General features: G+C 37.6%; 1 protein-coding gene across 2 annotated transcripts in view; it reads left to right on the forward strand.

The window, feature by feature from the left end:
- Positions 1-21,815, forward strand: part of GABPA (GA binding protein transcription factor subunit alpha) — a 55,127-nt gene that overhangs the window by 15,722 nt on the left and 17,590 nt on the right. For both annotated transcript variants that reach the window (XM_043992828.1, XM_043992827.1), the window contains 2 exons: positions 7,781-7,865; positions 16,422-16,667. In XM_043992828.1, coding sequence (XP_043848763.1) covers positions 7,781-7,865; positions 16,422-16,667 — 331 coding nt within the window. The remainder of the gene's footprint in view (positions 1-7,780; positions 7,866-16,421; positions 16,668-21,815) is intronic.

Below are 21,815 nucleotides of genomic sequence, written 5' to 3' on the forward strand. Positions count from 1 at the left end.
TCTTCCTGACTCCAGGGCTGGTTCTCTATCCACTGTACCACCTAGCTGCCGCATGACCGTTGTTTTTAGGTATATAAGTATAAGTGGTTTATGTGTACTTCCCATTTCATCACACAAAGTATTAAAGACATGTGCTCAAGAGTTGACATTTAATGAAACATTTTTTTGTTGGGGGGGGGGGGCGGGCAGTGAGGGTTAAGTGACTTGCCCAGGGTCACACAGCTAGTAAGTGTCAAGTTTCTGAGGCAGGATTTGAACTCTGGTCCTCCTGAATCCCGGGCCGTTGCTTTATCCACTGCCACCTAGCTGCCCCCTAATTAAACATTTTTATTACTTCTTCGGGGACATTCTTAAGTGAAACTGATGCTTTTTGGGGGGCTAGTGCATGGTAGTGAAGAATACAATGACTTTTAGTACAGTTTGGTTTTCCTGCCTTGATTTATGCAAAAGTGCCAGCAGTTTTACCCACCATTGTTTTTCTACCATCAATACAAATAAAAGTCAACATAGTTGTTCAAGATAAACTGTGGGATTCAAAAAAGTTATTCAGTGCCATAAATATCTCCTTTGTTTCTTCTCCCTTTCCCCACCACCTTTTGTTTGCTGCCCAGTATTTACATTAACAGAGGTCTTCTGTGATTAATTAGTGCTGAGACTGGATGAATAGAAGCAGATCAGTAAGTCCAGCTGTGCCTGTAGATTAGTCCATTTGTAAAGGAAAAGTACAATTCTGCAGATGAAATCATTAGTCTTCATGTTTGCAACTGATCATATAAAATTCCATTGTACCTTGTGAGAGAATGAGTGTGACAAAGGCAAATAATATATTAATATAATTATTAAAATAATTTGATCTCAGAATCCCCTCAAAGATTCTTCAGAACCATCAGGGTATTCCCAGACCTCACTTTGAGAGCCACTAATCTAATCCAGTCCTCTCTCTTTATAAATGAGGAACCTGAGTCTTTGAGAAAAGAAGTCATTTGTCCAAGGTCACACAGCTGGTATGTTCTTATAACACCATACCATGTCATATTATTTCCAGAAAGGTCCAGAGTGTTGTTGGTGTCATTGTGCACAAATTTTTTTCCTAGTTCTATTTATTTCATTCATAGAAGTCTTCCCATGCTTAGGATCTAGAGCTAAAAAATATTTTGAGGCCATCTCTAAACAGAAGGTGTCCCTATTCAAGTATTTTACCTCTTAGAAAAGAAAATACAGTCCTCTTTATGATCTGTATACAATTGTTGTCAAACTTGGAAATTTCAGTGATGGAGAATGAAGATCCAAACATCTAGTAGCTAGGTTACTCAGTGTGTAGAGAGCAGATGCAGGAAGACATGAGTCAAAATTCTACCTCACACCTTAGGCAAGTCACTTAACCTTTCTCATTTTCCATTTCCTCACATATAAATTAGAGGTTAAGTGATTTAATCTAGGTCAAATTAGTGGCTTCTCATATTATCTGATGGTATTTCTCTTAGGAAATTCCCATGGTATAGTAATTCCATTACATTCACATACTACACTTGATTTAGCCATTCCCCAATTAATGGGTAATTTGTTTCCAGTTAAGTACCTACTATGTGCCAGTCAACTTCTTTACTCTCTGGGGATATTTGGATACTTCAGTCATTTTTAAAACCTAATTCCAAATTACTTTCCAGAATGTTAGGATCAAATTAAAAATCCACCAGAAGTGTATTGATGTACTTATCTTCAGCTCCCTAGTTTTTGTCAACTCTGACAGTTGCTGGAAATGAGATAAAAAATAAGTTAATTAGATTTTTCAGCATATCTCAAGAGAAAACATTTTTTTGAAAACCATATAAGATTATTTTATTTAGGCATTCATACAAAATAAGCAGAGTATGGCAAGTGTTGTTAATAAGCAAATCAACCACAAAACTGAACCTTAACAAGGCAGGACTTTACAATAATGGATGAAAATGTTGACTCAAATTATTCATAGTTTGCTTTGAACAGAAAGGCCATTGTTTCTGTGATACACAGTTTAATAGATGCATTTTAGTTGATTAATTTTCCAGGAGGAACAATAGCTATGGATCCTTTAATAAATTCTTCAGATTCCTATTGAAGGGGAATGGAAAGAAAAAAAAATATTGAGGTGGGGAGAGTATTTACATAGAGAGTCATACTGGGAACCATACATTTCACAGATGAAGATCAAGTAGGTATGGAGATGAAAGGGATAGGATGACATGGGCAATCCTAACACAGCACTCCTTTTTGTAACTAGAAAGGAATGTAAGTCAAAAATTATTTGTGCATAAGTGCATTGACAAAGATGGAATTTGATACTAGTGGAATAGGATAAATTGTTCTTCATTTTGATAAAATGTTATAAGGTGTGGCTGTGAAGAAACAACTTAACATTTATAACCCTGGATGTAAACAGATACAAATCCTCTATTAAACTGAAATGGGTTACAAAATGAATTTTTAAAAACAACCCTATGGTATATTTCCTGTTGGAAACAACAAAGCCAAAACAGATTCAGCATGAGACATTGCAATACAATATCATATCTCAGCCAATTCCAACAAATCAGGAGTTGCAATCATGATAATTGATTAAGTTGAATCCAGAGTAATAACCATTAATAGACAAATAGGGAAAGTGTATCCTTTAAAAATACTGAGTTTTAGTCTTAAATTGTATACATATCAAATTCTATAGTAACTATTTAAAGGGAGAATTAAAATGTAAAAAGCCCAGTAAGATAATACTAGAAAGTAACAATTTGACAAATCAAACCAAAAATTTTATAAAGCTACAGAATGTTGAAAAACTGATATTGAGAGCTTTGAGTATGGATATTAGGCTTTGTGTATATATACTATTCACATTGTTAGGAAAAATTTAAATATATCTTTTGGTGTGTGAAGAAAACAAAAAGATGCATATCTAAAGAAATGCTAAAAAATATTACATAATTGGTCATAAACTAGGACATAAAGACAATTTTTAAAAGTAAAAATAATATTAATCCATATTTCAATTTATGGAATGCAACTAAAACTATTGTCAAACAAATTTATATTCCTAATAATTATATTATTAAAAGAAACAATGAGTTGAGCATATCTTTTTTATTAGAAAAATTAATAAACAAAGGAAAACATAAGAATATAAATTTTAACCCTGAAATAATCAGAAATTGATTTGAAAAATAAAGACCAGTAAGGTTACAAATCAGTAGTAACTTTAGATTTTTTAAAATGTAAGAACAAAACTACCAAAATGCTGCTGTTGTTTGTCCTTTGTTCTTGAAGAGGACCCTAACATTGGGAGGTGATGTCATGACTTGCAGTGAATTGGATTTTTAAGTGAGGGAGGGCTGTGTACAGTCACCAACCTCATTCTCTCCTCCAGAGTCATCTGAGTCCAGTGGCAAGATATAAATCAGGATGACTGGAGATAGCCCTGGATGTTTAAGGCAGTTGGGATAAGTGACTTGCCCAGGGTCACACAGCTAGTAAGTATCCGAGGTCAGGTTTGGACTCAGGTCCTCCCAACTTCAGGGCCAGTGTTCTACCAAAAAAAGGTATCAAAATCAGAAACTATTATCTATATTTATATGTTAACAAAATGAAAACTTGAATGAAATACCTCTAGAAATATGTGAAATACTCAAATTGTTAGAACAGAAAAAGATGACCTAAATGAAGCCATTAAAAACATTGGACTGTAAACCATTAGCCCTCAAAAACAATAACAAGACATCATAGCATCAGATTCATGAGGAATTTTATGAAAAATGAAAGAAGAAAAAGTTTCCATATCCTATACAGAGGTTAATGTCAATAAATATGCATGTGTCGGGGCAGCTAGGTGGAGTAGTGGATAGAGCACTGGCCCTGGAGTCAGGAGTACCTGAGTTCAAATCCGGCCTCAGACACTTAACACTTACTAGCTGTGTGACCCTGGACAAGTCACTTAACCCCAATTGCCTCGCTAAAAAAAAAATGCGTGTGTGTGTTTATAAAAATAGATTAATATGTCAGTCTGCATAGTTCTATAAGATATGTGGTTCTAATAACTAAATCATGGAAGGGAAAGGCAAAAATAGAGAGCTGCACAATTCCATAACTTTGAGTCTAAACAACAAAACAATAAATCAAGCATAGATTTATAATATTTACCAAATTCTGAGGTGTAAATTCTTACATTGCACATTTAATAACTAGCCTGCCAATATAAGCTGGCTCTAGAACATCACTGAGATAGAATTTCTTGGGCAAGGAACAGCAAGGAAGTCAATTGTCATTGGGTCTCAGAGTACCTGGGTGGGGTAAAGTGTAAGGAGAATGGAGAGCTAAGAGAAGATTAGGTTGTGATAGGTTTTGAATGCCAAACCGATGATTGTATATGCATTCTTAGAGGTGATAGGGAGTCATTGGACCTGACGGAATAGTAGGGGGTAGCATAGTTAGACCTGTACTTTTGGATGATCCCATTCCATCCTGTTGTGAAGACCATCCAGCAGACTATTGCAGTAGTCCAGACCTGAGGTGGCAGTGTCGGGAATAAAGGGATATATATGAAATGTTAAGGTAAAATAGATAGACATTAGCAACAGTTTGTTGGGGGGGGGGGTTGTGTGGTGTTTTGTGTTTTTTTTAGTAAGGCAATTAGGGTTAAGTGACTTGCCCAGGGTCACACAGCTAGTAAGTGTTAAGTGTCTGAGGCCGGATTTGAACTCAGGTCCTCCTGACTCCAGGGCCGGTGCTCTATCCACTGCGCCATCTAGCTGCCCCAGCAACAGTTTGGATATGGGAGGGTGAGAGAGAATGAGGAGTCAAGGATGACATTTAGGGTGACGATCTTTATGATTGGGAATAGAGTGGTGCCTCAACAAAAATAGGAATTTCAGAAGTAGGTATTAAGGGGGAAGATAATGAGTTTGGTTTTGGACAAGTTGAGTTTAAGAATATCTAGTTAGAGACGTCTGATAGTTGGATATGCAAGACTGGAGGTTAGGGCTGGATGAGTAGATTTGAGAATCATCAGCATAGAGATGATAATTCAATCCATGTGAGCTGATGAGATCACCAAATAAAATAGTCTAGAGGGAGAGAAGAGGACGCAGGTAAGAGCCCAGAGAGTAGACGACCTAGAGGAAGATCCAGGAAAGGAGACAGAGAAAGAACAGACAGGTAGAAGGAGAACTAAGAGAGCAATATCATTAAAACATAGGAAGAAGAGGATGATCAGCTGTCAAAGGCTGCAAGAAGGATAGGTTTGAAAAAAGACTATTAGAGTTGGTGATTAAGAGATCTTTGGTAAGTTTGGAGAGAGCATTTTGTTTGACAAAGTTGGAATCCAGAGTATAGAGAGTCAAATGAGTAAGAGGATAGATGAAAGCATAAATTTAAGAATGGGCATATTAGAGGGACAGTTTGCTAGAGAAGACAAGATGGAAGGGGTCACTTGTCCATATAGAAAAGTTTGCCTTGGCAAGAAGGGCCACCTCTTTTTGTGATAGTGGTAAAGGAGGACGTAATGACAGAAAGCACCCGAATGAGTTGAGAAGAGGGAGGTAGAAGAAGGTCTTAGCAAATGGCCTCAGGTGTTTTTTTTTTCCCCAGTAAAATTTGAGGCAAGCATCTCAGCTGAGAGGGTGAGAGGAGAGGATTCTACTGGAAGTTTGAGGAGGAATACAAAGGTTTGGAAGAGCCTCTGTAGTGAGTAGCACCTAGGAGGACCAGGAAAGGCTTTACATAGAAGGCAGTAGAATGAAATTCAGCATGAACTGAATGTGGAAAGGCATGGATGACAAACAGTGCAAAGGCAAAGAGAGGGGTGAGATGGAATACTATGTAGTATGAACTGCAAAAGTTTGTCAGTTTGTCTCAAAGGTATTGTGAGACTGAAATGAAATAATGGTGTAAGGCACTTTGCAGACCTTAAGTTCTGTATAAATGCCAGTTATTATTAACCTACAGTTAACTAGCCTCCAGTCTGGTAATAACGTCGTACCCTGAGCTTTCTACTGCCTCCTGCTGAGCTCAAGCAGTGTCTATACACTGGTGTTCTGGTAAATCTTTAATAAACTAGGCTCTCTGGGGGAGAAATGTATGCACACACATTTTAAAGTCTAATCTGCATTATTAACACATTTTTAAGTCTAGACAATCAATAAAAACAATGAATTAAAACCAGATTTGTAATGATTGCTCACACTGAAAATTTAACAATTGGCTCACATTCATGCCAGAGCTGGCTCTAGTACAGCCCTGGTTTGGACAGGAGAATGCAGCAAAGGGGAGTAATGTCTATTAAAGCTGAAAGGGCAGTTGAGGGATAGGTTGTGGTTTAGTGCTAAAAAAGAGTTTATATTTGATCTTAGGGGCAATAAAGAACCATTGGATTTGAGTAGGAGAGTCACGTCATTAGACCAACTCTTCTAGAAAATCATTTTAATAGCTCTATGGAGGATGGATTGAAGTCAGGTGAGACTAAGAAAGGAAACTAATTCAGAGGCTCTAGTAAGGAGTTCAGAAAGAGATACAAACGAGAAGGGAAATTTGGTTATTAACTTAACTATATACTTTTACATTAATATAACTTTTTAAACTTAACAGAAGTTTGTTTCCTATGCAATTTGAAATGTGCATTTTTGTAAATATTTCACTTCATAATGGAAAAAAATTGAAACTATTGCCAAAACCCAGATAAGAATTAACGAGGAACTTAACTAATGTGGTGCTTATATGAGTAAAGAAAACTGGTTTGATGCAAGCTATATGTAGATAGAAATGACAATGATTTAAATACGGAGTGAGAGTCATGAATAATGAGGAGGCTACAAATATGACTTGGAGAGGGATGTTTGTCTCATCAGAAATATGGAAATTCAAAAGACAGGTAGGTTTGGGGAGAAAGATAATGAGTTTTGTAGACATAGTGAATATGAGGTGCATTCAGTTCAAAATGTCTCATAGGCAGGCTTTGATGTGGCACTGGAGCTGGAGAGAGAGATTAAGGTTGAATGCATATTCATGCAAGTCATTCACCTACAGGTGATAATTAAATCCATGAAAGCTGACTAGGTCACTAAAGGAGAGAATTATAAAGGGAATAGAAGAGGAAAATATTATGGAGGAGAGGAAAATCAGTGATTTCAAATGAAACAAGAGATTAAAAAGAATGAGAATTGAGTAAAGTCTATTAGATTTGACCATTAAACAGACTAAATTTGGTGAGAGGAGTTTTAATTGAGTAATGAAGCTAGAACCTAGATTGCAAATGGTTGACAAAGGAAAGGAAAGGAAGTAGAAGCAGTATATGTAGACATTTTTTTATAACAGATTGTCTATGAGAAGAAGACAGATAATGGAAGATAACTTGAAATCCTAGTGATGAGTTTTTAAGGATAGAGGAGACTTTGGTGTTTGTAGATAGCAAAAAAGAAACTAGTAGATAGGGAGAACTTGATCTTGCAGCATGATACAATAGAAAGAGCATTGGATGTGGAGTCACAGAAACTAAGTTTGAATTCTGGATCTTTTCTGAGATCTACAGATCAAAATCTATGATCCTTTGATCTTAATATTCACTTGCAGTTAAAATATTTTAATTATGCATAAAAATTGAATGTTACATTTAGCTGCATAACCTTCAAACAATAATTTTGATATAATAAAATGCCTCGATCACTCATGGTTGTTGTGTTCATGTTTCTTTGTAATAAACTGATTTATTTTAAAGATCAAAAAAAATTGAAACATTTTATTAATTTACACTTATATCAAGCTGGATCCAGACCGAAGTTTATTTGACCAAGGAGTAAAGACTGATGGAACTGTTCAACTTAGTGTACAAGTCATCTCTTATCAAGGTTGGTATTTTTAAATTATTTTCAGCTAAAAAATTTTATTGTGCAACTATTATGTGTCAGGCATAGTCCTAATTATTAAATATTGTTTTAATTGTATCATTTTGCTATTTAGTAATTGGTTTACAAATTAGGTTGCCACTTTAAGTACTTAGTGATTTTATAGAATATGAGCTTATGGTAATAATTTATACTCAACTGAATTTTTCATATGTCAAGGAAACGAATAAAAACTCTTGGGTAGATTGATTTTTAGATAATAAATCAGTGATGTTCCTAAAGTACAGATATGGCCATGTCACCCTCTTCTCAATAAACTCCAAGACTCCCTTTCACCTCTTAAGAAAACTATTAAATTCTGTTAAGTGTTCAAAGCCCTTCATAATTTGTCTACCCCCACCGTTACAAGTCTTTTACACCTGATACTCCTCTCCCCTGCCATATACTCTTCCATCCGGTGGCACTGGCCTCCTAGTGTTCCTCAGACAAGGACTTCCATCTCTCTATTCTGGTCATTTTCACTGACTGTCCCCCATACCTAAAATGCTTTTCCTCCTCACTTCTGCCTCCTAAGCTCCCTAACTTCCTTCAAGTCCCAACTAAAATCCCTTCTACAGGAAGCATTCCCTATAGACATTAGTTCTAGTCCCATCCCTCTTTATTTCAAATTTATCCTGTATATTGCTTGACTGTACATAGTTCCTTTTATGTTGTCTCTGCCATCGGACTGCAAGCTCCTTGAGAGCGGGGACTCTTTTGCTTTGTTTGTATCCCAGGTGCTTATCAGACCCTGACATATAGTGTGTACTTAATATTTTTTATTGACTGATTTTAATGACAGGTTAAGTAAGGTGTGAGTGTTCTTTTTTTTTTTTTTACGGGGCAGTGAGGGTTAAGTGACTTGTCCCAGGTCACACAGCTAGTAAGTTTCAAGTGTCTGAGGCCAGATTTGAACTCAGGTCCTCCTGAATCCAGGGCCGGTGCTTTATCTACTTTGCCACCTGCTTCCCCCCAAGTGTGAGTGTTCTTAATCTGAATTACTTTAGGTAATTTAGTTTTTATTTTAGAGAATTGGATAGGATTCACAAAATTATGTCACAAATTGAGGTTTGATTAACAAATATCAATTTTCAGAAAAATAGAGATGCTCATTAATAGAAGACTAAGAAGGCTTGATTTAATGGGATTTGAATATATTCTGGGAAGTCATAACTTTAAACTATTGCTATCTCAAATCTCTTTATCTTAGGTATTGCTGAGAAACAGACTTGGGGTCTTTATAAGTTACGTAAATGAATTTTAAAGAATTAATTGGGCAGCAAAGTTTTAACTACTTTCAAGACTGATTTTCATTATTAATTCAACGTGAGTTTATTTTTCTTACCCAAAAGTTTTCTATATTATATTGATTGAAAACTGCCAACAGATATCAGATTAGGAAGCAGCTGCTAAATAATGCACTATAATTTTTAGGAGCTATCAAACAAAGGTTAAGTGACTTGTCACGAGTCACACATTTAATAAGACTGAGGCTGGATTTGACCACAAGGTTTCCTCACTCTATGCTCATTGCTTCACTAGCTGACTTCAGCTGGGGATGGAACCACAGGAAGTAGAGGGATTTTCTAGGGTAAAAGTCTGCTAGGGCATGGAGGATCAAAAATAGACAACACATAGCTTTCAAAAAACTGACAAACTATTAATAACATTATGAAAAATTGATCCAAATCATTAGAAAAAACAAATGTCAGTTTAAACAACATTAAAATTTTATCCCCATGCCCATGAAATTAGATTCTATACCACTTGGCGAATACATATTTAATATTGATATTGCTTCATTATCTATAATACCTTTTAGCAAGATGTAGTTTCCTTCTTTATCTCTTTTAATGAGATCTATTTTTGCCTGTGCTTTGTCTGAGATAGGATTGCTACCCCTGCTTTTTTTTACTTTAGCTGAAGCATAATATATTCTGCTCCAGCCTTTTACCTTTACTCTGTGTGTATCTCTCTGCTTCGAATGTGTTTCTTGTAAACAGCATATTGTAGGATTCTGGCTTTTAATCCACTCTGCAATTCGCTTCCGTTTTATAGCAGAGTTCATCCCATTCACATTCACAGTTATTATTACTATTCCCCTCCATTCTATTTACCCCCTTTGTACTTCCCCCCCTTCTTTCACCCTATTCCTCCTCACCAACGTTTTGCTTCTTATCCCTGCCTCCCCCAATCTGCCCTCCCTTTTTATCACCCCTCCCTTTTCTTTACCCTTTTCTCCCTTGCTTTTGCCCTCCTTTCTATCAGTCCCCCCCTTCCCCTTCCCCTTTTATTTCCCTAAAGAATAAGCTAAGTTTCTTTATCCAAATGAACATATATGTTATTCCCTCTTTGAATCAAATCTAATGAGAGTAGGGTTGAAACAATGTTCACCCCTCCCTTCTTTCCCTCTATTGTAATAGGTTTTTTTTTTCACCTCTTTATATGATGTAATTCACCCCATTCCACCTCCCCTTTCCTCTTCTCCCTATAAGCTCCCTTTTTAACCCCTTAATTTCCTTTATGTCATCACATCAAAGAATTTATATTTATACCCTCTGTGTATAATCTCTCTGTCTGCCCAAATATATTTACAAATCTCAAGAATTAAAAGTATTATCTTCCTGTGTAGGGATGTAAACAGTTTGACCTAATTGAGTAACTTTTTTTTTTCCCTGTTTACCTTTTTAAACTTCTCTTGAGTCTTGTATGTTAAGATCGAATTTTCTATTCAGTTCTGGTCTTTTCCTCAGGAAACCTTGAAAGTCCCCAGTGTCATTAAATGTCTATCTTTTCCCCTGAAAGAGAATGCTCAGTTTTGCTGGGTAATAGATTCTTGGCTGCAATCCAAGCTCCTTTGCCTTCCAGAATATCATATTCCAAGACTTGTGATCCTTTAATGTTGAAGCTGCTAGGTCCTGAGCAATCCTGACTGCGGCTCCATGATATTTAAATTGCTTCTTTCTGGCTGCTTGGAGTATTTTCTCCTTCACCTGATAATTCTGGAATTTGGCTACAATATTCCTTGGAGTTTTCCTTCTGGGGTCTCTTTCAGGAGGTGTTTGGTGGATTCTTTCAATGACAATTTTATCCTCTGATTCTATAATATCGGGGCAGTTCTCCTTAATAATTTCCTGGAATATGGTGTCTAGACTCTTTTTCTGGTCATGGCTTTCAGGCATGAATTCTCAAATTGTCTCTCCTGGATCTGTTTTCCAAATCAGTTGTTTTTCCAATGAGGTATTTCACATTTTCTTCTATTTTTTCATTCTTTTGATTCTGCTTGACTGATTCCTGGTGTCTCATGGATTCCTTATCTTCCAACTGTCCAATTTTAATTTTTAAAGCATTGTTTTCTTCAGTGAGATTATGCACCTTTTTTTCCATTTGACCAAATGAATTTTTTAAGGCATTGTTTTCTTCAGTGAGATTATGCACCTTTTTTTCCATTTGGCCAGATGAATTTTTTTTTTTTTTTTGCAGGGCAGTGGGGGTTAAGTGACTTGCCCAGGGTCACACAGCTAGTAAGTGTCAAGGGTCTGAGGCCGGATTTGAACTCAGGTACTCCTGAATCCAGGGCCAGTGCTTTATCCACTGCGCCACCTAGCTGCCCCTCCAGATGAATTTTTTAAGGAATTGTTTTCTTCAGCCAATCTTTGTGCTTCCTTTTCCAAGCTGCTGATTCTTTTTTCATAATTTTCTTGTGTTGCTTTCATTTCTCTCAATTGATTTTGTGTGTGTGTGAGGCAATTGGGGTTAAGTGACTTGCCCAGGATCACACAGCTAGTGAGTGTTAGGTGTCTGAGGCCAGATTTGAACTCAGGTCCTCCTGACTCCAGGGCTGGTGCTCTATCCACTGTGCCACCTAGCTGCCCCCTCAATTGATTTTTAAAATCCTTTTTGAGCTCCTCCCAGAGGGCTTTTTGTTCATGAGACCAATTCATCTTCCCTCTTGAGGCTTCACATGTAGGCAATTTGGGAGTATTGTCCTCATCTGAGTTTGTGTTTACTCTTCCCTGTCAACACAGAGGCTCTCAATGGTGAGAGTTCTTTTTTGTTTTTTGCTCATAATGCAGCTTATTTTATTTTATTATTTTTTTTAAGTTGAGGTCTCCTTTGGGGGCACCAGGGTCCCTGTTTCAAGCTTCTTGTGCTGGGATATAGGGGCTGTGTCACTGACTTTCTACACTGAGGCCTCTATGGCTTTTAGATTTTTCACCGCCCTAGACTTCCTGTCCAGATCAGTGGATGTCGCCCTGGGCTTCCTGTCCAAGCACGCTGGGATCAGTAGGCCTTCTGGTGCCTGTCCTGTGGGTATCCCTCCAGCTGACAACCTGCCCTCTCAGCTGGTGCAGGTGGGTTTTGCCACTGTTCTGCTGCACCACCGGCTTGTTGTGCCAGGATCCAAGGGCCTCAGTTGCTCCGCTGTGCCCCATAGCTTCCTGCTGACTTGCCCCACCCTCTCCCACACGGTGCGCTGCAGTGAGCTGAGCCTCCCTTTTGCCCAAGTGAGACCAACCTTTCCTGAAGTCTTCTAAATTATCTCTGGTTGGAAGACTGTGTCTCTCTGTCTCTTTGCAGGTTCTGTAGTTTCAGAATCCATTTACAGGCTCGATTTAATGTTCTTTTTGAGGGAACAGAAGGAGAGCTCACGCAATTTGCTGGCTACTCTCAGCCATCTTGGCTCCACCCTCCTACCCATGAAATTAGAAAAGATGATAAAAGTTGGAACAGTCCATTTAAAAGAACCTGCAGAAGATGACAAATACATTATTGGTGGAGCTATGAATTGGTCCAGCTATTCTGGAAAATAATTACGAAGCTGTTCATACTATTTGACCCAAAAACCTTACTTCTAGGCATATACTCCAAGAGGTCCAGGACAAAGACAGTTCCTTGATATTACCAAAATATAGATAGTACTTTTTGTGGTACCAAAAAACATACAAGAAACAAAGTATGCATGTGCATGCACACATACACTTCTTACTTGGAGTCATTTACTTGCTACTCCCTAACTGCTCAGGCCTCTACTTCCACTTTGAGGGAATGTCTCCCCCATCTTCAAGAACCATCACTTGCTCTATCCATCCCTGCCAGCTATTGTCCTGTATCTCTTTCCTCTTACATGGCTAAACTCCTTAAGAAGGCCATCTACAATCTGTGCCTCCACTTTCTTTCTTCTCTCTTCTTTCTTAGCTTTATAGTTTGGCTCCCAACTTTAAATTCAACTGAAACTCTCTCTCCAGAGTTACAAATGAGTTTTGTTTTTTTTTGTTTTTGTCTTTGGTGAGGCAGTTGGGGTTGAATGACTTGTCCAGAGACACACAGCTAGGAAGTTGGTCAAGTGTCTGAAGCTGGATTTGAACTCAGGTCCTCCTGACTCCAGGGCCGGTGTTCTATCCACTTCGCCACCTAGCTGCCCCACAAATGAGTTTTTAATTGCCAAATAATAGCCTTTTCTTAATCCTCATCATTGAGTTCTCTGCAGCCTTTGACATTATCACCCTCTGCTCTTCTGTATTTCTTTCTTCCTTTCTCTCTTCTGGTTCTTCTCCTACCTGTCTAACTGTTCCTTCTCAGTGTCTTTTGCTTAATCTTCATCTAAGTCATATCCACTAACCATTGGTGACCCCTAAGGGCTCTCTCTGGTCCTTCTATTTTGCCTCTGTACTAGTATTTCTCAAACTTTTTGGAATCAGGACACCTATACAATTACCTTAAAAATTAGTCAAATGAAAAGAGCTTTTGTTTGCATGGATTTTAGCTGTTGATTTTTTACCATATTAGAAGTTAAAACATTTTAGTATTATAGAAATAAATTTTATTTTGAGGGACTCCCTGAAAGGGTTTGGTGGTCCCTAGTGGTCCCTGGATCACTGCTCTACATTGATTTTTTTTTTCTATACTGATTTTTTAATTATCTCAACAACTCCCAGGGATTCAAATATTATCTCTATGCAGATGATTCTCAGATCCATTTATCCAGTCCAAACCTTTCTTGACCTCCAGTCCTATGTATCAAACTACCTCTATAAACATTTCAAACTCGATTTCCTATAGACCAAAACTTCTTGCACTGTGGGTCATGACCCCATATGGTCGGGGAGGGGGGGGAGGTGGGTCGTGTAACTGAATGTGGGGGTCACAAAAAATTTGGCAATAATAAAAGGTTATGTATACCTATCTTATATACCTATATACCAGGGGTCACATGAAAATTTCTTGGGCAAAAAGGGGTCATGAGTGGAAACAGTTTAAGAAGTCCTGCTATAAGATATCTTAAAATCATCATGCCCCTGACTGAACTCATCTTTTTCTTAAAATTCTCCCCTCTAGGGGGCAGCTAGGTAGCACAGTGGATAAAGCGCTGGCCTTGGATTCAGTAGGACCTGAGTTCAAATCCAGCTTCAGACACTTGACACTTACTAGCTATGTGACCCTGGGCAAGTCACTTAATCCTCATTGCCCAGCCCAGCCCCCCCCCCCCAAAAAAAAATTCTCCCCTCTTCTTTTTTTTTTCTTTTTTTTTTTTTTTGCCAGGCAATGGGGGTTAAGTGACTTGCCCAGGGTCACACAGCTAGTAAGTGTCAAGTGTCTGAGGCTGGATTTGAACTCAGGTACTCCTGACTCCAGGGCCAGCGCTTTAACCACTGCGCCATCTAGCTGCCCCCTCTCCCCTCTTTTTAACTTCCCTATTTCTGTGGAGGGTACCACCATTCCCAGTTCCATGGGCTCCTTAATTAGGTGTCATCCTTGACTTTTTCCTCTCACCTCCCACATCTGATCTTGTCAAATCCTCATTCTACCTTTTCAGCATCTTTTATATGTCCCCTTCTCTTCTCTGACAATGCCAATACCCAGGTTTAGGTCCTCATCACCTAATGCAATAGCCCTCTGGCTCATCTCAACTTCCATAAGTCTCTTCCTACTCCAATCTATCCACCACTCAGTTGTTAGAGTGAATGTTTTAAAGCACAGGTGTGACCATGTCACCTTGCTAATCAACTCCACTGGCTCACTTTTATATCCAGGATCAAATATAAAATCCTCTTTAGCCTATACACCTTTTTATAATCTGACCCCTTCCTACTTTTACGTCTTCTTCCTTTACTGTCTTCACCTTCCTCTTCCCTCCCATCCACTTGCCATTCAGTGATACTGGCCTCCTTGCTGTTTTTCACATGGCATTCCATCACCCAGCTCCATGCAGTTTCACTAGTTGTCCCACAGTGACAATGAAAAAGTATGGAATGCTCCCCTTCCCTGGCTTCCTCCATGTTCCCAGTAAAATCTTATCTGTAAGAAGCCTTTCCTAGTCCTCCTACTTCTTAGTGCCTTGTCATCTGTGATCTTCCATCTGTGTGTATCTCCATATATCCTCTTAGTACCTGGGGTGTGCGTAGTACTTTGCCTGTTTTCTCCTTATTATACTGTCACTTCCTTATAAGTAAGGACTGTTGGTTGCCTTTATTTGTATCCTCAGCCCCTTTCATAATTCCTGGCACATACTATGTCTTTATTATACACTTATCAACTTTGACTTGGGTATTTATAATCAAGTCTGCCTTTCTTAGTCAACAAACTATGTTCCCAGATTTTTGGGTGTTTTTTCTTTAACTTTTTCATCACCAGAATTTATCTGAGTCCTTCTAGTTGATTGACTGTTCTAAATAAGGGCAGCATCTAAGATGATTTCAATAATGAACCATTTTTTAAAAAATAACAACTTTTATGTATATGCATATTTTCCTTGTGGTCTCAGAAGTTCTAAGATTGTTCACTGATATGAGAATTTAAATGTGCTAGGCAATGTTGTATGGGAATCTTTAGTGTTTCATATATATATATTTATATATGGGCAAGAAGCACATTGTAATAGTGGATAGGGAGTTGGCCTTGGAGTCAGGGAAATTTAGGTTCTAACCAGGGTTTTACTGGAACTAAGTCATACTCTTTTTTGAGAGCTGATTGCTAAATTTTCAGTGTGAGCATTTATAGCTTGAAAATTGTCAAAAATTAAACATCAGGGCTTGATTATTGTTTTGATGATTGTCTAGACCTTTAAAAGTGATGGAGAAATTGTTAATATAATAAAGAATATGTTGTTAATACAGATTATAAACTTAAAAGTGTTTTAAGTGTTTTTGGAGAACCAGTTGTTTACCACATACCCCAGGTTCCAGACTATACTAACTGGGTAAACATAGATAAGTCACTTAACGTCTCAATACCTTAGACAGCTCGGTAAAAGTATAAATTGCAGAGCAGGTGCTTTTTTGTCTTGGAAGAAGTAATTTAGAACTACCTATATCCTTGAAATCACAGGTCTGGTTTAAAACAAACATCAGTTATTGTTCATTGTTGTTATGTGCTGAGAGTAATTTTGATATATTGCTATGAAACATTATAATAGCAGTTTGCTGTATGAGATTGTAAGAATTTGAAATAGAATATTATTTTAATATCTTACTGTATTCTGTCAAGTTAAAAATGTGTTTTTCCATTCTTTTTTTTAAGGAATAGAGCCCAAGTTAAATATCCTTGAAATCGTTAAACCTGCTGAAACTGTTGAAGTTGTTATTGACCCAGATGTCCACCATGCTGAAGCTGAAGCGCATCTTGTGGAGGAAGCTCAAGTAATAACCCTTGATGGCACTAAACATATTGCAACAATTTCAGATGAAACCTCAGAACAAGTGACAAGATGGGCCGCTGCACTTGAAGGTTATAGGAAAGAGCAAGAGCGTCTTGGAATACCTTATGGTAAAAAATAATTATTAAGACATATTGATAAACAATTTTTTAAAAGTTTTATTTGGAAAGTATGTATTTCTTTAGAAGGGACCAAAAAGGTGGACATATTTATGTGAGCATTGTATTCAAATTTTTTTTTTTTTTTTGGTGGGGCAATGAGGGTTAAGTGACTTGCCCAGGATCACACAGCTAGTAAGTGTCAAGTATCTGAGACTGGATTTGAACTCAGGTCCTCCTGAATCCAGGGCCAGTGCTTTATCCACTGTGCCACCTAGCTGCCCCTAAAGATATATTTTTTATTTTTAAAAAGTGACATGTAGGTACATAACTGTGTTAAGGAAGACATTAGCTATTCAGTCTAACTGTTTTAGCTGAAAGCTATTTAAACTTTTTACAAGTCTAAAAGTCTTAGGAAGACTTAATATTGTGTCAAACCCTATGCTGTTTTCAAAGTGATTATAAGTTTTTTATTCCTTATTTCTATCCAGCATTAGTCTATTCTGTATTTTGTTCTCTTCATGAGTTATACTGTGAGATTTTCCTTATTTATTCTATTTTTCATGACAGATTAAACTTAAAAATCTTTGAGTACTAAATTTCATCTGCTTCATGTATCCCCTTTCTTCTATAACATATTATATACCTTACTCCTTTTCCTTTTTTCCCTTTTGTATTTATTTGTTTTGAATGAGGCCTTCTGCTGTGCCTCATTTCTAGAAGTATCAGTTCACAAAGCAAATAGTGATGTGTTATGGGATGCTGGAGTAGATCCAAGTACAGAACTTGTTCCTATACCCAAGTATGATCATTTAAAAGTTTTATTTGGAAAGTATGTATTTCTTTAGAAGGGACCAAAAGGTGGCTTTTGAGGCCAATATACCCTGCCTCTTGAATCCACACCTATCAGCTTAGGTCCTGACCTCTCTCTCTTGGGATGGGAAACAGGTTTGGGAAACACAATCTCTGATTGGAGAAGATAGCCTTCTATTGTTTCTATTTCCTCTCCTCTACCCCCTGAAATTGACTATAAGGACCTAAATTTTTTTTTCCATTATTTTAAATATTTTACTGATATTTTCTGTTTCTTATATCACCATAGTATCTCATGTATCTCTCTCCTCCCCCCCTCCTGGAGAGCAAGTCCCATATGACAGATAGTATTTTTTAGAGGGGGAAAATGGTCAGCACACTGAAAAAGTCTGAAAATGTGTAAAACCTGTGGACCTTCCAACTGTATGAAGAGGTTAGGAAGGTTGGGGGTGTTTTCTCATATCTCATCATTCAAGTCCTCCTTGATCTTTATAATTTTGATTCATTTATTTTGATTTTTTGGTGACTGTGTTTATTTGGTTATTGTGTATTTTTTCTTGATTCTGCTTACTTTACTCTGTGTCAGTTCATGTAGAACTTTCTTAGCTTCTCTTTATTCATCATAAACATAATTTCTTACAGAACAATAATACTCCCATTACATTCATGTACCATAGTATGTTTCACCATTCTCTAATCAGTGAGCATCTACTGTGTTTCCCATTCTTGGCTATCACAAAAAATGCTGCTATGAATATTTTGGAGACTTTGAAGACTTTTTAAAAAAATTTTCTTTGCCTTTCTTGGAGTATAAGCCCAGTAGCAGAATCTTTGGTTTAGAAAATATGTACATTTTAGTCACTTTATTTGCATAATTCCAAATTGCTTTACAAAATGATTTTACCATTCCAAGGCTCCACCAAAAATGTATAGGCGTGCCTATTTTCCTACAACCCCTCTGACCTTTATTGTGCCTTTTTGTTTTTGCCAGGTTGGAAGGTGTGAGGTGAAAATTCAGGGTTGTTTGAATTTTCATTTCTCTTATTATTAGGGACTTAGAGCACTTTTTCATAAGGATGTGAATACTTTGCAATTCTTTTGAGAATTTGTTCATATCCTTTGACCATTTATTTATTGGGGAATGGCCCTTAGTCTTACATATTTATTTTGGATACCAAATCCTTAACAGAGAGATATAATAACAAAGATTTTTTTCTATCTTATCTTCTGTAGTTGCCTTTATCTCTTGTTTAGTTAAATATAAATGTCTTACCTATACCTGTGGGAGGCATGTAGTCTGTTTCTCTTCTGATTTTTTTGTAGTATGATCTTTAATATTAAGGTCATGTATCTATTTAGAATGTATTGTGGAATGTGGTGTAAGATGTTCGTATAAGCCTAATTTCTTCCAGCTGCTTGCTAATTTTCTCAGCAGTTTTTATCAAATAGGGAATGTTCCCTAAATAACATGTGTTTTGCACTTTATCAAATACTGCATTATTGAATTCTGTTTTTTCTTAATCTTTCTTGTCTAGTCTGTTTGTCTAATCTCTCTGTTCTTTAATCAATACCAGATGATTTTGATGACTGGTAAACTGGAAGGATGGTAGTACCTTAGAAATAGGGAAGGCTTTGACCATGGCAGGGAGGAAATGAATCCATTTTGGACATGTTGAGTTTGAGATGTTTCTGACACATCCAGTCTGAAATGTCCAATAAGCATTTGGTGATACAGGACCGAAGCTCAGGGAATCAGCTAGTCCTGCATAGAGATGGTAGTTAAACCCACTTTTGCCTATCCAGCAAAAACCCAGCATTAATTGAGCTGAGCACAGCTTCCTTCTGCTGGTATTGGTCATTCTGGTATCAGTCAGATGCTCAGGAAGAGTTGCTCTGTCATCATGCTATGTCTTTTCAGTATCGAGGCCACCAGAAAGCTAGACCAGCTGCCCCTGAATATTTTGTTTTGTGCCATTTAAGTCTCAAGGAGCAGTTTTGTTAAGTGATGAAGTCAGAAACCAGATAGCAAAGATATGATGACTGAGTAAGAGAAAAGCAAGTGGAGGCAGCAAGTGTAGACAGCTTTTTTAGGGACATTAACTGAGAAAGGAAGGAGAGATAGAGGAAAGGGTATGATCTAAATGAAGGGTTTTTAAGGATGGAGGAGACCTGGGCATATTTGAAGACAATATGGAAGGAACTGATAGATAGGAAGTGGGTAAAGATTCTAGAAAGAGAAGGAGGATGATTTAAGATGAAAGGTTCAATCTGCTGGAGAAGATAAGAGGGAATGGAATCAAGTGCACAGGTACAGAGGTTGGCCTTGGCAACCATTGTCAGAGACTGGGGGAAAGAAAGGAGGTTTTTGAGATGGAAAATGATAAAAGAGAAAGAATGTCCTCAATTTTCTCAGTAAAGTAAAAGATGAGATCCTAAGCTAAATAGGGAAAAGGGGAATAGAGGGAGATGTGTGAGATTTGAAGGGAGAGGAAAGAGTTTGGAAATAGCTTCTGTGAGGAGTGAACTAGGCAACCAATTAGGAAAGAATAGAAGTTCTAGCTTGCCACAGAGAGAATCCATTTGAGGTTGGATAACATGAATTTGTAATGGATGGAGGCAGCACTTTAGTGAGATTTCCCTTTAACTGCAGCTTGTGAGTAGGAGTAGAAACAGCATATGGTGGGAGTAATCCCAGTATGGGCTGAGGTTTGACAAGAGATGAGCAGTGACAGAACAAGGTGGCAAGGGATTCTGAAAAACAGGAGAATCGAAATGGCTAAGTATTGGGTTGAGATTGGAAAGGGAGGAAAGTAAACTCGAAATGGGACTGGCAAATGATTGGTAAGATTCATGGTCTCCAAAGTTTTTTTTTTTTTTTAATTTATTTTCTGTAGCTAATTGGGAGCAATAAAAGTATAGGGAGGTGTGACTTGTCTGGGAGTGGGTGATGTTCCCCCACACTCTGGTAGTCCAAGGAGCCTAGGACCAGTTCGGCCCACAAATCTTCTTGACTCCTAATGCCTATACAGTTAGTCTTGTTATCCCTTGGGTACTGAGACCAGAAGCTCTGACCCAGGAACCCAGGAACCCAGGCACTTGGCCCTATGCTAAACCTAGGTCTTGATTCTGCTCTGTATCTATAGCTCCTGTCCTCCTGGGCAGGAGTTGGGGTGGTCCTCATGGTCTCTTTTTTTTTTTGCAAGGCAGTGGGGGGTTAAGTGACGTGCCCAGGGTCACACAGCCTCATGGTCTCTTAACAGGCCTTATAAGGACCTGGGTTTCAATTTTTTGCCAGCTATTCACATTTTAATAGAAGTAAATCTGAGAATCCGCTTAAATTATCTTTTACTACATTAAATAGCATCATGTTGCCCTTAAAGAGATAAATGAACTTCTAAAACTTGCATAATTTACTTTATTCTCTTCACTGTGATCTTCTTTAAAAATGACTGATATGGGGCAGCTAGGTGGCACAGTGGATAAAGCACTGGCCCTGGATTCAGGAAGACCTGAATTCAAATCTGGATTCAGACACTTGACACTTACTAGCTGTGTGACCCTGGGCAAGTCACTTAACCCTCATTGCCCCACCAAAAATACCCCAAGACAAACAAACAAAATGACTGATAATGCTAAGTGAAACCATCAGACATTATATTTAGAGGGCAAGGTGGGAGAGGAAGGGCAGGGTCCAAAATCAGCTAAGGAAAAAAATATAGCCCCATAATATATTTGACTTACAGAATTACAGTCTAATTTTTTTGACCAAAAATTAGTAACATTATTTTATAGCACTTCACCTAAATTATTTCACTTAAGCATCAGATCAACTCTATGAAGTAGCTATTACTGATATTTTCCCAATTGTACAGGTAAGAAATGGGCTCAGAGGAAATATTTATATCTTCCTGATTCCTAAGTGAATAATAAATCATTTATTAAGTGCTTATTGTATATAATGTACATTAATCTAAGTGCTAGAGATAGAAATAGAAAAATATGTATCCCTGCTCTCAAGTAACTACATTCTAATGACTAAAGACAACAATATATGGAAGGCTTCAGCTACAAGTCATATAGAAATGTCCCATGTTGTCCTTAGCATGCTGCATCAAAGTAAATGTTATTACTTCTTCTTGCATGTCATTTCCATTGATAAAATTTATCAGTTTCTTATTTTGAGCCACTTGATTGTGTCAAGAACTTTCTTTTCTAGTTCTTAAATAGCTTTGCCTCTAGTCCTTGCAAGAGCAGGTGTCTGTGATTGCATTTGCACAGGTGTTGTCTCCAGGATGATGGACACTGCATTTTTGTTTCCAAGGCTCTTGGGTTCAGGGTCCTGGGCTG

The sequence above is a fragment of the Dromiciops gliroides genome, chromosome 3, assembly GCF_019393635.1.
Source record: "Dromiciops gliroides isolate mDroGli1 chromosome 3, mDroGli1.pri, whole genome shotgun sequence".
Taxonomy (NCBI): Eukaryota; Metazoa; Chordata; class Mammalia; order Microbiotheria; family Microbiotheriidae; genus Dromiciops; species Dromiciops gliroides.